The following is a 13229-nucleotide window of genomic DNA, read 5'->3' as shown; positions in this document are numbered from 1 at the left end:
AATAAATTAGAACGCAATTTTTTTGTAAGAAAACAAAAGAGGTTAATATCCTTCAAAAAAAAAATGAGGGGTTAATATTGTAGGTTTGACTCAAAGAAAAAAGTCACCAACCTTGTAGACTGAGTCAAAAAGAAAAAGTTAATATTGTTGGGGCTATTGTAAGATTCTAGTGCAATAAAATGTATCCTATATTTGTCCATAGAGTTAGATAACCCATAATATGTAACTTATGCAAGTAAAATAACTATATTAGTAAGCTAGCTAGGGCAATTAAGACTTAAAGGACACACCTCTTTGAAGGGCTATGGATGAAATTATTGGCACTAAAAGAGGAGTATCAAGCCGTCACTCTTTCTCCAACATCATCCCTCTCAACCCACCCAACAAAAGTTCCATCATTAGACAAAAACCCTAACCTTCGCAATCATTTGTATCATCTCTTCTTTGGTAGGGATAGTAATTATTTTTTTTTAGAATAATCTTGTGCGTCACACCCTTCCTATGACGTGTATTTTTATATTTCTCAACAAGAAGATTGCTGCTCGTATTACATGTGTCTTCTAAAGGATGATTGACTTCCGTTGATTTAGGGTTTGGATGTCAAAGAATATATTGTGAAGTAAAGCATTGGATGATTCAGCGCATAGTTGTATTTTTTAGCATGAAAAAAAAAAGATTTTAATTAGGAAAATTTGTAAAAAAGAAAATGTGCAATAAAATTCATAGAACTAGTTTGAGTTTACTTGCTGTGTAGATGTAAGTTAAAAAAAATAAAAATAACCAGGTAATCAAGGGTAAATTTATCAAGAAATAGTTTCAACCAAAATTAGCATGTGTTTGTTTTAGCGGTACAACTCAATCATACATACGTATGGAGAGAAGCTATGATTCTTGACTTTTGTTTTTTCACGTTGGAGTGGATTTGTAACGCATAGATGTAAGTTAACACAAAATTAAAATAACGAGGTAATCAAGGGTAAATTTATTAAGAAAGAGTTTCAACCAAAATTAATATGTGTTTGTTTTAGCAGTACAACTCAATCATACACACGTATGGAGAGAAGCTATGATTCTTGGCTTATGTTTTTTCACGTTGGAGTGGGTTTGTAACGCACGAAATGCTTGTCAAACGCCAAAATAAACACACGATTAGCAAATAAATATTGTTAGTTATGAAGTTGCCCTTATATATACTAACGGAAACGTGTCTGTTCATCTGTACTTTTTTATTGCATTTTATTGTATACGTACATATTTCATTGTATAGATAATGGTTATATGTTAAAGATAAAAAATTATTATTTATTTTAAAAGCTTTCTTGCGGAGTAGTATAGTTGTATGCCAATTTATTGCAATGAGCTAAAAAGCTGCACTTGGACTTGCACACCGTTGTGACCTTAGTTTTGTCACTTTTCACACACTTAATCTCTCTTCCGTCTAATTTAAACACACAATTAAGTTACTGTCTATTTAAAACTCTGTTAATGACTTAAAAGTCCATACCAGCCTCGATAACATATATAGTCTTTATATAAGTAAAATTGACTTTTTAGATTCATTCATTTAATGATGTACATAGTCCATATTATAAACAACATACATCATCAAATGAATGAATCTAAAAGGTCAATTTTGCTTATATTTAAAAATGGAGGGAGTATCATTCATTCTCTTAATTTTACCTTTGTAATCATAATTAGTTAAAAAAAGTAGTACTTGAAAACATATTTTATATGTCATTTTATATTTATAAATTAGTTCAACCGTTAATTTTATTAGAAATATAAATTCAATCAACTAACTTACATGTTATGAGTTATAAATAAGTTTATAAACTATTTGATGTATTCATTTGTTCTTTTTTTTTTCAAAGATGTTATAAATTCATTTGTTATAAGCTAGATTATCTAGTTTTTACTAAAGAGAGCTTTAATGAATAATATTTACTCATCCAAGGTTTACAAAGTTTTGCTACCCTACGACTTTGGAGCAATTTTTGGACCCTCCATTTAATCATATATACATAAAAAGAAAAAAGTATAAAAAATTATCATTAATTTTCAAATGATTATAATATGTTGAAACACTTGCTTGGTCGCAAGCATAAATATGTGGCGTGCGCACATACATAAAAAGGAAAAGTATGAAAGAGAAAAGAATTAAAAAATATATCTTTTTGAAATAATTAAATGATAAATATTTTAATGAGTGTACCTAAGTGATTTTGATTTGGTGTTGTATCCATATAAGTTTCTCTCTAATTAATATGTGTATTTTTTTGTGTGTGACTAGATAAAATGTCTAAATTCTTGTGTCTATCAAAGAATTATCTATGACTTTGTTGTGATAGTATTGCTTTTTTAAACTGGGTTTGATAGTATATGTATATCTCTAAAGTATCGTTAATTTCTCTAGCGAACTAATTATTGTTACTCTATTTGGTTCCAATGGTTGGTACTAACTACACAATCACTGTTTCTCCGACAGAGTCACATTAAACGATTAATGATCAAGTTCTCATCCAATAATAACTGTCTCATCCACGTCCATGCCACGTAGTATAGTTAAATTCACATATGGGACCTCTCAGTTTCCCTTCTTGCAACGACTAATTAACTAAAAAGGCCCATTAATCATGCATACGTGGAAAGGGACTAATTTTAACAAGTAATCCGAATTTTCACATATTTTAAAGTGCATATTTTAGACTTTATTATAGTTAATCAGTAAAAATTTAGAATTATATTGAGTGTAACTAAATTGTACACGTATATTTAATTAATATCATTCATACTAATCATTATGTGTTGTCCTCATATAGTGGAGGAGAGCAAGCTAGCTAGAGGAGAAACAGTAAATGGATAGTCATTTGTCACATGCACTCTCCCAATTATTATATAATTTAGATGATACATGTTTTGACAAATATCAATTTTGTCCTCATCTACATTATTATTGCATCCCTCATCACCCAGCCAGAAACAAAAAGCAAAGAAACAGATACATATAATTATAATAGAAACTCTCCATTTTAGATAAGTGGAATAGTATATAATGGCTATAATATTACCTTTTATAACAAAAAAAGTATTATGATTGTAGGCTTGGAGTGGCCCTAGTCATGGTGGATGATTTTTTTGCAGCATTAGTGCACTTGGGAGTGATCAAAATTTGAAAGAAAAATTGTGTTTTTGTATGACACTCCATAATTTAAATACTTTAAATGCTGATAAATAGACATATCTTCTATAATCCAATTCCAGATGAATTGGAGATATATAGTAGGTAGAACTAAGATACAATTTTAAAAATAGTTCAAGACGAAAGGAAACGGATATGTATAAATAAATTATGAGTGGTGGGTGAATCTTTTAGATTGTGTGTAAAGTAAGGAATGTGATTTATTTGTTATTAAAAAAAAATCACAATAGTACAAAAAGAAATTGTCTTAGCAAAAAAGACAAAGTTATTATTACTCCATTTTTGAAAGACAAAGTTATTATTATTATTATTATTATTATTATTATATCCTCGAAATTTCTTAAGGGCCAAAGTGACCCCATGAAAGACAATTAGCTTAGCTAGGTTACCCTACACCCTACTACATGTATCAATCTGTGATGGAGGACGGAACAGATGGGACTTGCAAGTTTATGATTGGCATTAAATTCTATTTCCAGCTACTAGAATTATTTCCTGTGTTTTTCTTAGAGCTGTCCATGTTCAACTTGGGCTCAAGGAGTTTATCAACCTCACGTGCTTCTCTAATTGAATCTTGGTACTTCCCTCCACTAATTAATTTATCCAAAATCAATCAAGATAATTGAGTGTTGTATACTTGGACACATAATTAACAAGTTCCCCAGCTTTACTAATTACTACTTATGTATGATTATGATTGACAACAGTACTATGAAAGTATATGAATGAAGCATTGTTTTTTGCTAACTTATGTTCATTGGATTAAAGGGAAGGATTGATTTAATTATATGCATGACGAAAGTACATAAAAGAAAAACAACGAATAACGTTATTTTAGGACGATCTACAAGTAAGAATATCTCTATTCAATGTACCCTAAGATAAAATATGAAATAAATTAGTTAATTGATGAATTAATTAACGTCTATGATCCAGTAAACCAAAGCTAGGAAAGATTTGTACTACTTCAAACTAGGTCTCCTAGCTAGCTCAACATTTCGAACAAACGACCAACAAAAAAAAACTATACTTTGCACTAGAAGAGACATTTGATGTTGATTGATCCCGTCGGTAGTAAAGAAAAATTATCATTAGAACATTATTGGTTGGATCTGTACATTGGATTTGGATTGCAAATAGTCATGGGTATACATTCATTATTCATGCACAGTCGGCATATTCGTGATTGTATGATTTAAGATTAGACGATTCATAGATTTATAAAGTAGATTTTTATTTCTTGGTTGGATATGCACATTGGATTTGAATTGCAAATAATCATGGCTATGCATTCATTATTCATGCACAGTCGGCATATTTGTGATTGTATGATTTAAGATTAGACGGTTCATAGATTTATAAAGTTGATTTTTATTTAAGAAAATCTGAGAAGGAAGAAGGAGAGTTTGCAAGCGCGTGGGATTTGTTTCAGAGTAGAGAGTGCGTATGATTTTTTCTCATTAAAAAATTGCTTTTTCCAAACCATTTAATCACGACCATTGATTTTATTTTTTTCCACATGTCACACATCCATGTCTTGAAATGGGGTAAATTGAGCAAAGATGCACTCAGGCTAGGAGTCGTAAAGTAGCAACGTACAAAGGATAGATGTGGAGCCCCCAATGGAAAACTGATACACATGTGAATCAAAGGAAAAATCCAAAAAACCTATGGGAAACGCCTCCTAACAAATGACTATATCCGAAATCAATAAATAGAAACACCAAAACAATCCACCAAAACAAAGCTAACACCACAATCAACGAAACAACATAAACAAAAGTTGTTACAAAATCCTCAAACATTGTCACAACTGCCACAAAAACAACTTCCACCACTTACTCACACACAACCCCTGAACACCAAATTAAAAACCTACACAACAACCAACAACCTTTGAAAAACAGTCGGGAATACAACCCCAAACACCACCATTAGCTCTCCCAAGCACCCTCACCCTAAACACACCTCATAAAGAACCGCAAAAGTCAACCAAAAACCTTTGTACCATCATACAGCAAGGAAAAACATAACCATCACAAACCACCACCAAAAAAACACCACGAAAACCAACACCACTACCACCACCGTCACCAAAACTACCATTGACCACCATTTACCCTCACCAAAAAGCAACACCAGCCACCACGCACAGCACCACCAAAAACCACCACAAGCACCACCACCAAAAACCATCACAAGCCCAGCCACAAAAGACCCAAAATCAGCACCACCATGAAAACTGCTATGAAAAAACTACGAACCAACCTGTTAAAGGAGGTTTGTTGGCTTCTCGCCTCATTTTGTTCTAATTAACAATTGTTAGGGTGACAAATGGGTTTGGGCTAATAAAATTAGCAAAATAAAACTACAAAGGTTGTTATTTTGAGTGAAATATATAGTACATTGTCTTAATTTTCCTAGACAAATTTTTTTAACACTATTATTTTAGCCACACCAAAAATTAGTCTCGGATCCATTTATGTTGTGCTCAGTTATAAGATCCATCTTAGATTTTTTTGTCTTTTTTATAAATTGGTTTTGAAATTTTCAACTTTAATTACTAATTTGGGTCCTTTTTATAAAGACATATAGGTCAACAAAAGTTGATATTTTGATCCAAGTTTTGAACTAGATACATCAATTTTTGTTGATCCAAATGCCTCTTATAAATAGGATTAGAATGAGTATTTAATCATCAAAGTGCCTCTTATTATGTTGTATATTTTTTATCAATCATGTAATAAATGTTTTGAAGAAAACATAAACTAGTATTCTCTTAAAAGGTAACTTGTAAAATAATATAAGTTCTCAATAAATTTGATATTATTGTAAATTTTCTTAAATCTTGTAATTTAGCTAACTCTATTCCAGGACGGATAGGATATCCCTAATTTAAGAAGATGTACATCATTAAAGTGAAAATTTATCAAAGTTCGTAAAACATAGAATGCATGAATGAGACCCTAGTTAATTGTTAAGCAAGCCAAGTTGAGTTAATTGGCTTGGGAAGTTTTTTTTTAAAAGACTATTCAGTTATCTTTAGATAATAGTTTCTCCTCTAAATAATGGAAGAAAAGACACTTTTTAATATAATAACAAAAGTAAAAAAGTGCATTTTGGTGGATTTGTATTTCTCAGTTACATATAAGTTGTTCTCCCCTTATTTGTTAGAAGATTTCTTGTAACTTTGGTTTATCTTAAAACTTCCTACTATAACTAACCATTTACACAAGCATTCCCCTCCTGGAATATTGTAGTTAGAAAAATCTAATTAATTAAAATGACATCCTCTCTTTATCTTCCTAACTATATATAAATACATGGTACCAACCTTTCTGCCAACATCTTAATATTTCCAAACCAAGTGATTAACTCTCTCCAAGCTTCAATTATACACATTATCCACATTCCTTTCTTTATACAAAACTTTGATCCACAAAATCTTCATTAAATTTCCTTTTCTCTTTCATTCCTTGAATCTCCTTTCTTTTTTTATTAGTTAATTTCCTTTGAATCATGGGTTTGAGAGACATAGGAGCTTCACTACCTCCTGGATTTCGGTTTTATCCAAGTGATGAGGAATTGGTTTGTCACTATCTTTACAAAAAGATCACAAATGAGGAAGTTCTTAAGGGTACTTTGATTGAAATTGACCTTCACATATGTGAACCATGGCAACTTCCAGGTATATATGTTAATTATGCATAATTTTTAAAATATGTTAATTGTATATATTTATCTATTAATTATCTGAATTATCTTCATGGCTTGATTTAATTTATATAGTTTTAATAATTTCTTTGATTTCTGAAATTTTTGTTTTGTTTTTCACTGCATAAATTCTTCTCATTTGTTGTTTTCCTTTTGTTTGTGTCTTTCTTACAACAAATATAGAATAGCCACCTCAAAACATAGGTTATTTCACATCATAAAAAAACATATGTTCTTTTTTTCTCATAAACCTTTGTTCTATCTCTAGTTGTTGTGTTGTCTTCCTTCATGAACTTGATCTGACAATCATGTCAGCCATATTTTGTTAAATATGGAAAGTTAACAAGCACACTTTGTTAGATTCCACAACCAAAAGAAAATGAGAGAGAGAGAGAGAGATGAGAATACAAGAAAAATAGAAAGGGATGGAAAGGTAAGAGGAAGGGATCATTATGCATTCAGATGTGTAATGCATTTATGAATAAGTTTTTAAATTTTTTAATAATTAATTTATCTATTAGATATACTTCATTAATTGATGTGGATTTGCTGGTATAATTGTTTTTGCCTTTTGTATATAGTTGTCTTGTACTATAATACATTAATGAAGATGCAAGTGATGTTTTTTGAGTTCTATTTTCTACAAGGTTTCTTCTTGTCTTTTTCCTTATCTCATCATTTTTCTTCTTTCAGTTAAAACGGATTTAAAAAGCAATCAATTTATGAAGATAATATTTATCCTTTTGCAGTAGAATACAAAGTATAAGACAACAAAGATTTACTTTAATTTAATTCAGATGCATCAATACATCACATGAATAATATAATATGATTTGTACCCAAAAAAAAAAAAAAAAAGTTTAATATGATATAAAAGATTCTGCAGTTTGCACTATCAACGAATCAAAATATACAAGCACTATGCACCATACAGTAATATTATTCTTAGATGATAATAACCTCATGCTACAAAGTTCGGGTCATGACAGTATATTAGTATATGTCAGAAAATAATTCCAATCATTGCAGCAAGGATTTCCTTGTATTTCTTCATATAAAAAACGTTTTTACTTTTTCCTACATCATATACGATCGTACATATTTTTATTTAAAATATTAATTTATTTATGAGTTGATTTTTTGTCACTTAATTCTGTCAGTTTATTATTTTTTTTGACAAATAATTCTGTGAGTTGTTGGAGCATATATAAATGAATTCTCTTGAGATTTATTTAAATGAGCCTCCCTTTATTATATTAATTAATTTCTTACCAGTCCCTTCAGTTTTACGTTTAAGATAGATAAAAGAATTGGCAACTATTATTATTTAATTGAACAAAGTTGACAAAGTAATACATTTTCATCAAGCAATCAACACTGCTGTCTTTAACGGTATTATTATTCAATCACATACGTGTATAAGTATACATACGCATGAATTACCTTTCTTTGATATGACTCTCTATCTACATGATTATGACTAATTATTATCATTCATATTATGTTTAGATATGTCATTTTTAGTGTCCCCTCATGATGAAATATAGGAAAAGCTAATTTTTATAAGAGTAATGATTTTTTGTAATTGACATCAGAATTTTGATGTTGAAATAGTGTCTTTTTATTTTTTTTTTGTGTCCCTTTTTTAAATGTGTGTAACCCGGGTTAAGTAAAAAGTAAGAGAGATTTCAAATAACACAATTTAATTGGTATAGTCCATAAAAATTAAAAAGCTATTTTTTATACACGTAGGGGACGTATACATAATTTTTTTTTCTCAAGATTAATTACTTCTTGTTCATGTACAACATTATGAAAGCATTGAAATGAGATAATAAGAAGGAAGGCTACACATAAATAGAAAATACTCCTTTAAAAAAATCAGTAGCAAAATACTTCCCTAAAAAAAAGGCAATTAGAGTAACTTGGAGGCTTGAAACTTCAAAATTTGTAACCACCATGGTTGATGTCATGAAATACCATGTTGGTGTCTTCTTTGTCTGGTAAAATTTAGAACTTGAAAAAATTGGTGTCATAATTCGTAGATGACATGTGATTCCAACACACAATAGACAAACGACATTTATTATTTCTAAAATTGAACTACTAGACATATTAATTGCATGTACTATCATACCTTACCTTACCTTAACTTAGTCACGTGTTGTTGTCTATATAGTTGTTGGTATTCCCTTATTTATTAATGTGTATAAAACAATTGACCCATCATGTCTATGTGTTAATTTCATGCATTGCATGCAGAGGTGGCAAAGCTTAATGCAAATGAATGGTATTTCTTTAGCTTCCGGGACCGCAAATATGCAACTGGATTTAGAACAAACAGAGCAACTATATCTGGGTATTGGAAAGCAACTGGGAAAGATCGTATGGTGTTAGATCCAATCACACAAGAGGTTGTAGGGATGAGGAAGACATTGGTGTTCTATAGGAATAGAGCTCCAAATGGTATCAAAACAGGGTGGATTATGCATGAATTTCGCTTAGAGACACCACACATGCCTCCTAAGGTGAGTTTTCTATGTATTGCCTAATCAATTTTCCAATGTGGTGTAACTACGTTTTTTAAATTAAAAAAACGTTTTAGTGTCATTTCAAAACATTCAACACCATTTAGAGTTTTTGATAGAAAAGTATAAAACATGAATGGTATCCGATACTCTTAACATTGTTGAGAATTTTTATGTATTTGATTTCAAAATTATAAAACATGTGAGCTCTCATATGTGATGTCAAAGTAATTCACAAAGTCATGTGTTTCGCATCAGCAAACTAATTTATATAATACAAGTGATTGTGTTATATAAAAAACTGAATACAATTAATGACATAATATCATCCATCTTCCGTGGATAAAGAAGAAAAAAGTATAGTTTCTCAAATACTTCAAAACATTGAACCACATCAAGAGTATTTGATGGCTTAAGTATAAAACATGAAGGGCATCAAATACTCTTGACATTGTTGACCGTTGTTTTTATGCATTTGAATTTCAAACTATAGAACATGCGAGTTCTAATATGTGATGTCAAAGAAATTCACAAAGTTGTGTCTTTCGCATCAACAAACTATTCATATATGTGCAAGTCTTGTTGGACACGAATAAGTCCTAGTTTTTTTGTGTTTCTTAGCGTGCCTGCTATGTTGCTATAACACTCATTTTCTTTTTGGTAATTTGTTGTAACTCATACTTTTCTTAGCTCTCTTCTCTGAGACCTCTTATGTTTGATTAGTCTCTGATTAATATATATCTCATTTTAGCTTCAATTTTTTTTTTTACAAAAACAATACATCCTCTCAATACAAAAACAATACTCTCTCTGTTTCTTTTAAGCACGTTTAAGTATGAATTTTGTGTTTACATTAAAAAATAAAATGTCATTAAATGATTGAATGTAGGATACTAAGGGAGAAATAAAATGCTACATTTTTTTGATGACAAATGATTATTTTTTTTGAATGAATGACAAATGAAAAATAAAAGGTTACCTTAATTTGATGGCGTGTATTTTTGGCGTGAGGATAAAGTATATTTTCTTGTTTTACATATATATTTGTTAATTAGGTCAAATTTTTGTTGATCACAGGAGGACTGGGTATTGTGTAGAGTCTTTCACAAAAGCAAAGAAGAGAACAACAACAACAATAATAGTTCCAAACTCAACACACAACAATTCATGTATGAGACAACACCTCCATCCCTAACTTTGATGTCATCATCTCCAACAAATTACCAAACCATCCCTAGTGGCTATAACAAACTTGATTCTTTTTCTTCCCCCATGACAACACTTCATCATTTAAATCCAAACCAAAACAATTCTTCCATGATGAATCTCCTTCAATATTCACGTGAAACAAATCCAAATGATAATAGCACGGTTACTCAAATTAGTTCCAAAGGTGATGATGGATATGGATTCTTGTGGAACATGGATTTGGAAGAAAATAGCCTAGAAGATGGTGTGGCTTCAAACTTGGACGCAATAAGATTTGAGGTTGATGATGATAATGTGGTCTTACTATAAAGATAGATAATAAAACATGCATTCTACATGTACATATATATTATTATTATTATAAGGTTCTTTGTGTCATATATTCTCAAATTTGATTTATTTGTGAATGTATTCATTGTGTTTAGCTTTTAGTGGCAAAGGCACATGCTAGATTGGGATTTGGTGTTTCAAGATTGGGGTATATATGTAATAAGAGGATAATATAGTGTGGTAAGTTAGTTAGACTTTTCGTAATTACTATGATTTCCTAAGTATATTATTTCCGGGGGGTAGGCCATTAATAATATCCTTTGTATTGTCGATTAAATGATTAATATTTGTAATAGCAATGCTTATTTTTTGTGTTATTTTCATGGATAGTTATTTAAGATGAGTATTTATATTAAAATTTAGATACACTCTCAGATTTTTTATATAAACTCATCCCTCAGAAAAGAAATCAATAACATATCATCATTTGTCTAAAATTTAATATAAATATGATTAAAATCACAAATTTTTTAGCGATTCATCAATTGTATTTTCTTTCCAAGAAAAATAAAAATCAATTGTGATTGTACTGTCGGTATATATATGAACTATATTGTTTTTTTAACCAGAAAAAGATTTTCCTTCAAAAAAAATTATATATGTTTGTGTCAGTGTGTGTAAGGAGGCCTATGTATGTATGTAATGTAGGGAGTACAAACGGTTGTATAATCTAATTACAGCACTAGAATATTAAGTTGTGCAACAACACATTATGGAAGATGAAAATAAACATATCGAACACTAACAAAATACTCACAATGTAGCGGTCTAGTCACAAATGAAGTGAGTGATTGATTATGCAAGAAGGGCGTGTAAGGAACGTTAAATCTCAAGAGTTTATTTTGACAATGTTCATGACTCTATTTTTTTTTAAGAGTAAATTTTATTAAACATCTAGATCCTTTCTCAAGATGAATAGAGACTAGGACGTCCTTAAACTTCAATTACATACTGTTATTTTATTGTTTAAACTTTTCTTTATATATTTAAAGTTTTATTATTATTATTTCATATAGTTTAAATTTCCCATGAGTATTTGACCTTATGTTGATTATTGTATATGGTGTGAACTTGCAGTTTGCATGACAAACAAGTGAAACTGAGAATACAAACAAGAGACGTTGTATATAGACGGAATACCTAAAAATAAACACCCTGAAAACAACTATGAGGACAACATCCATTAAAAAACACATCACCACCATGTGCAACGTTTATGACTCTATTGATTGGAGCTTTCTGAATTATCTTAGAAGGTTGTATTTATTTTTTTAGGGAAATTTACTTAGAAGGTTTGGTTTCAATGAAAGGTGGAAATAATGACGAAGTTAGTTTGTACCAAAAAAAAAAAATAGACGAAGCTAGTAGAAATTTTATGAGGAGTTAAAAAGAAATGGTTTTCTTCAATAGAAATAATGACAAAGTTAGTCGAAATTTTATGAGGAGTTAAAATATATTTTTGTAGAACATTTCTAATGCAACTACAATTCAAAAAATTATGTGAAGAAATTAGAAACCTCTAAGTTATAATATGTCTATATATACGGAAGAATTGTTGATAGCTAGAAGTATAATTTAATTTATTGATTACTAATATAAACAAAAATTAACATTTTAAATTCATTTAATTAATGACATATATGATCTTCATTTGTTAATGAATGAATTTAAAATGTTAATTTTAAATGTTTTAAAATGTTTTAACATCACTTAATGAATGAATTTAAAATATTAATTTTTGCTTATAATAGTAATCGGATGGTGTACATCCTTAATCAATGGTATATGTATAAAGTAAGATTTTTTATGCCAGGTGTCACTTCTACATTCATTCTCAATATTTTTATTATTTTTTCTATTTTTAAAAACAAATATTTTATTTAACATAAATATCTCAACAAATTTTTGATCTTATGCACTCAATATTTTTTTTTTAATTTTTATTGAATTTCTAATATTTTATATAGCAGAAATATCTCAACAAACTACACATCAATCAATCAATAGTATATATATAAAGTAAGATTTTTTATGTCACGTGTCACTTCAACATTCATTCTCAATATTTTTATTATTTTTTCTATTTTTAAAAAACAAAATTTTATTGGGTTTATTAAGTAAATGGTCCTTGTAAATATTCAGAATTTTGTTTTTAGTCCCTATAAAAAATTTCCATCAAATTTTTGATCCCTAAAATGCTTAAGGAAAATGTCACAGGGACTAAAAAGTGTGATTTTATTTTATAG

General features: G+C 29.5%; 1 protein-coding gene across 1 annotated transcript; it reads left to right on the top strand.

The window, feature by feature from the left end:
• Positions 1 to 6409: 6409 nt before the first annotated feature.
• Positions 6410 to 11300, top strand: LOC25499273 (NAC domain-containing protein 21/22). The gene is made up of 3 exons (XM_013594455.3): positions 6410 to 6890; positions 9179 to 9444; positions 10522 to 11300. Exons 1-3 carry the CDS (start codon positions 6722 to 6724, stop codon positions 10960 to 10962), a joined length of 876 nt encoding a protein of 291 aa, XP_013449909.1. The 5' UTR covers positions 6410 to 6721; the 3' UTR covers positions 10963 to 11300.
• Positions 11301 to 13229: the final 1929 nt, after the last annotated feature.

The sequence above is a fragment of the Medicago truncatula genome, chromosome 7 (genome assembly GCF_003473485.1).
Source record: "Medicago truncatula cultivar Jemalong A17 chromosome 7, MtrunA17r5.0-ANR, whole genome shotgun sequence".
In the NCBI taxonomy this organism is placed as follows: domain Eukaryota; kingdom Viridiplantae; phylum Streptophyta; class Magnoliopsida; order Fabales; family Fabaceae; genus Medicago; species Medicago truncatula.
This window is presented reverse-complemented; position numbering and strand designations above follow the sequence as displayed.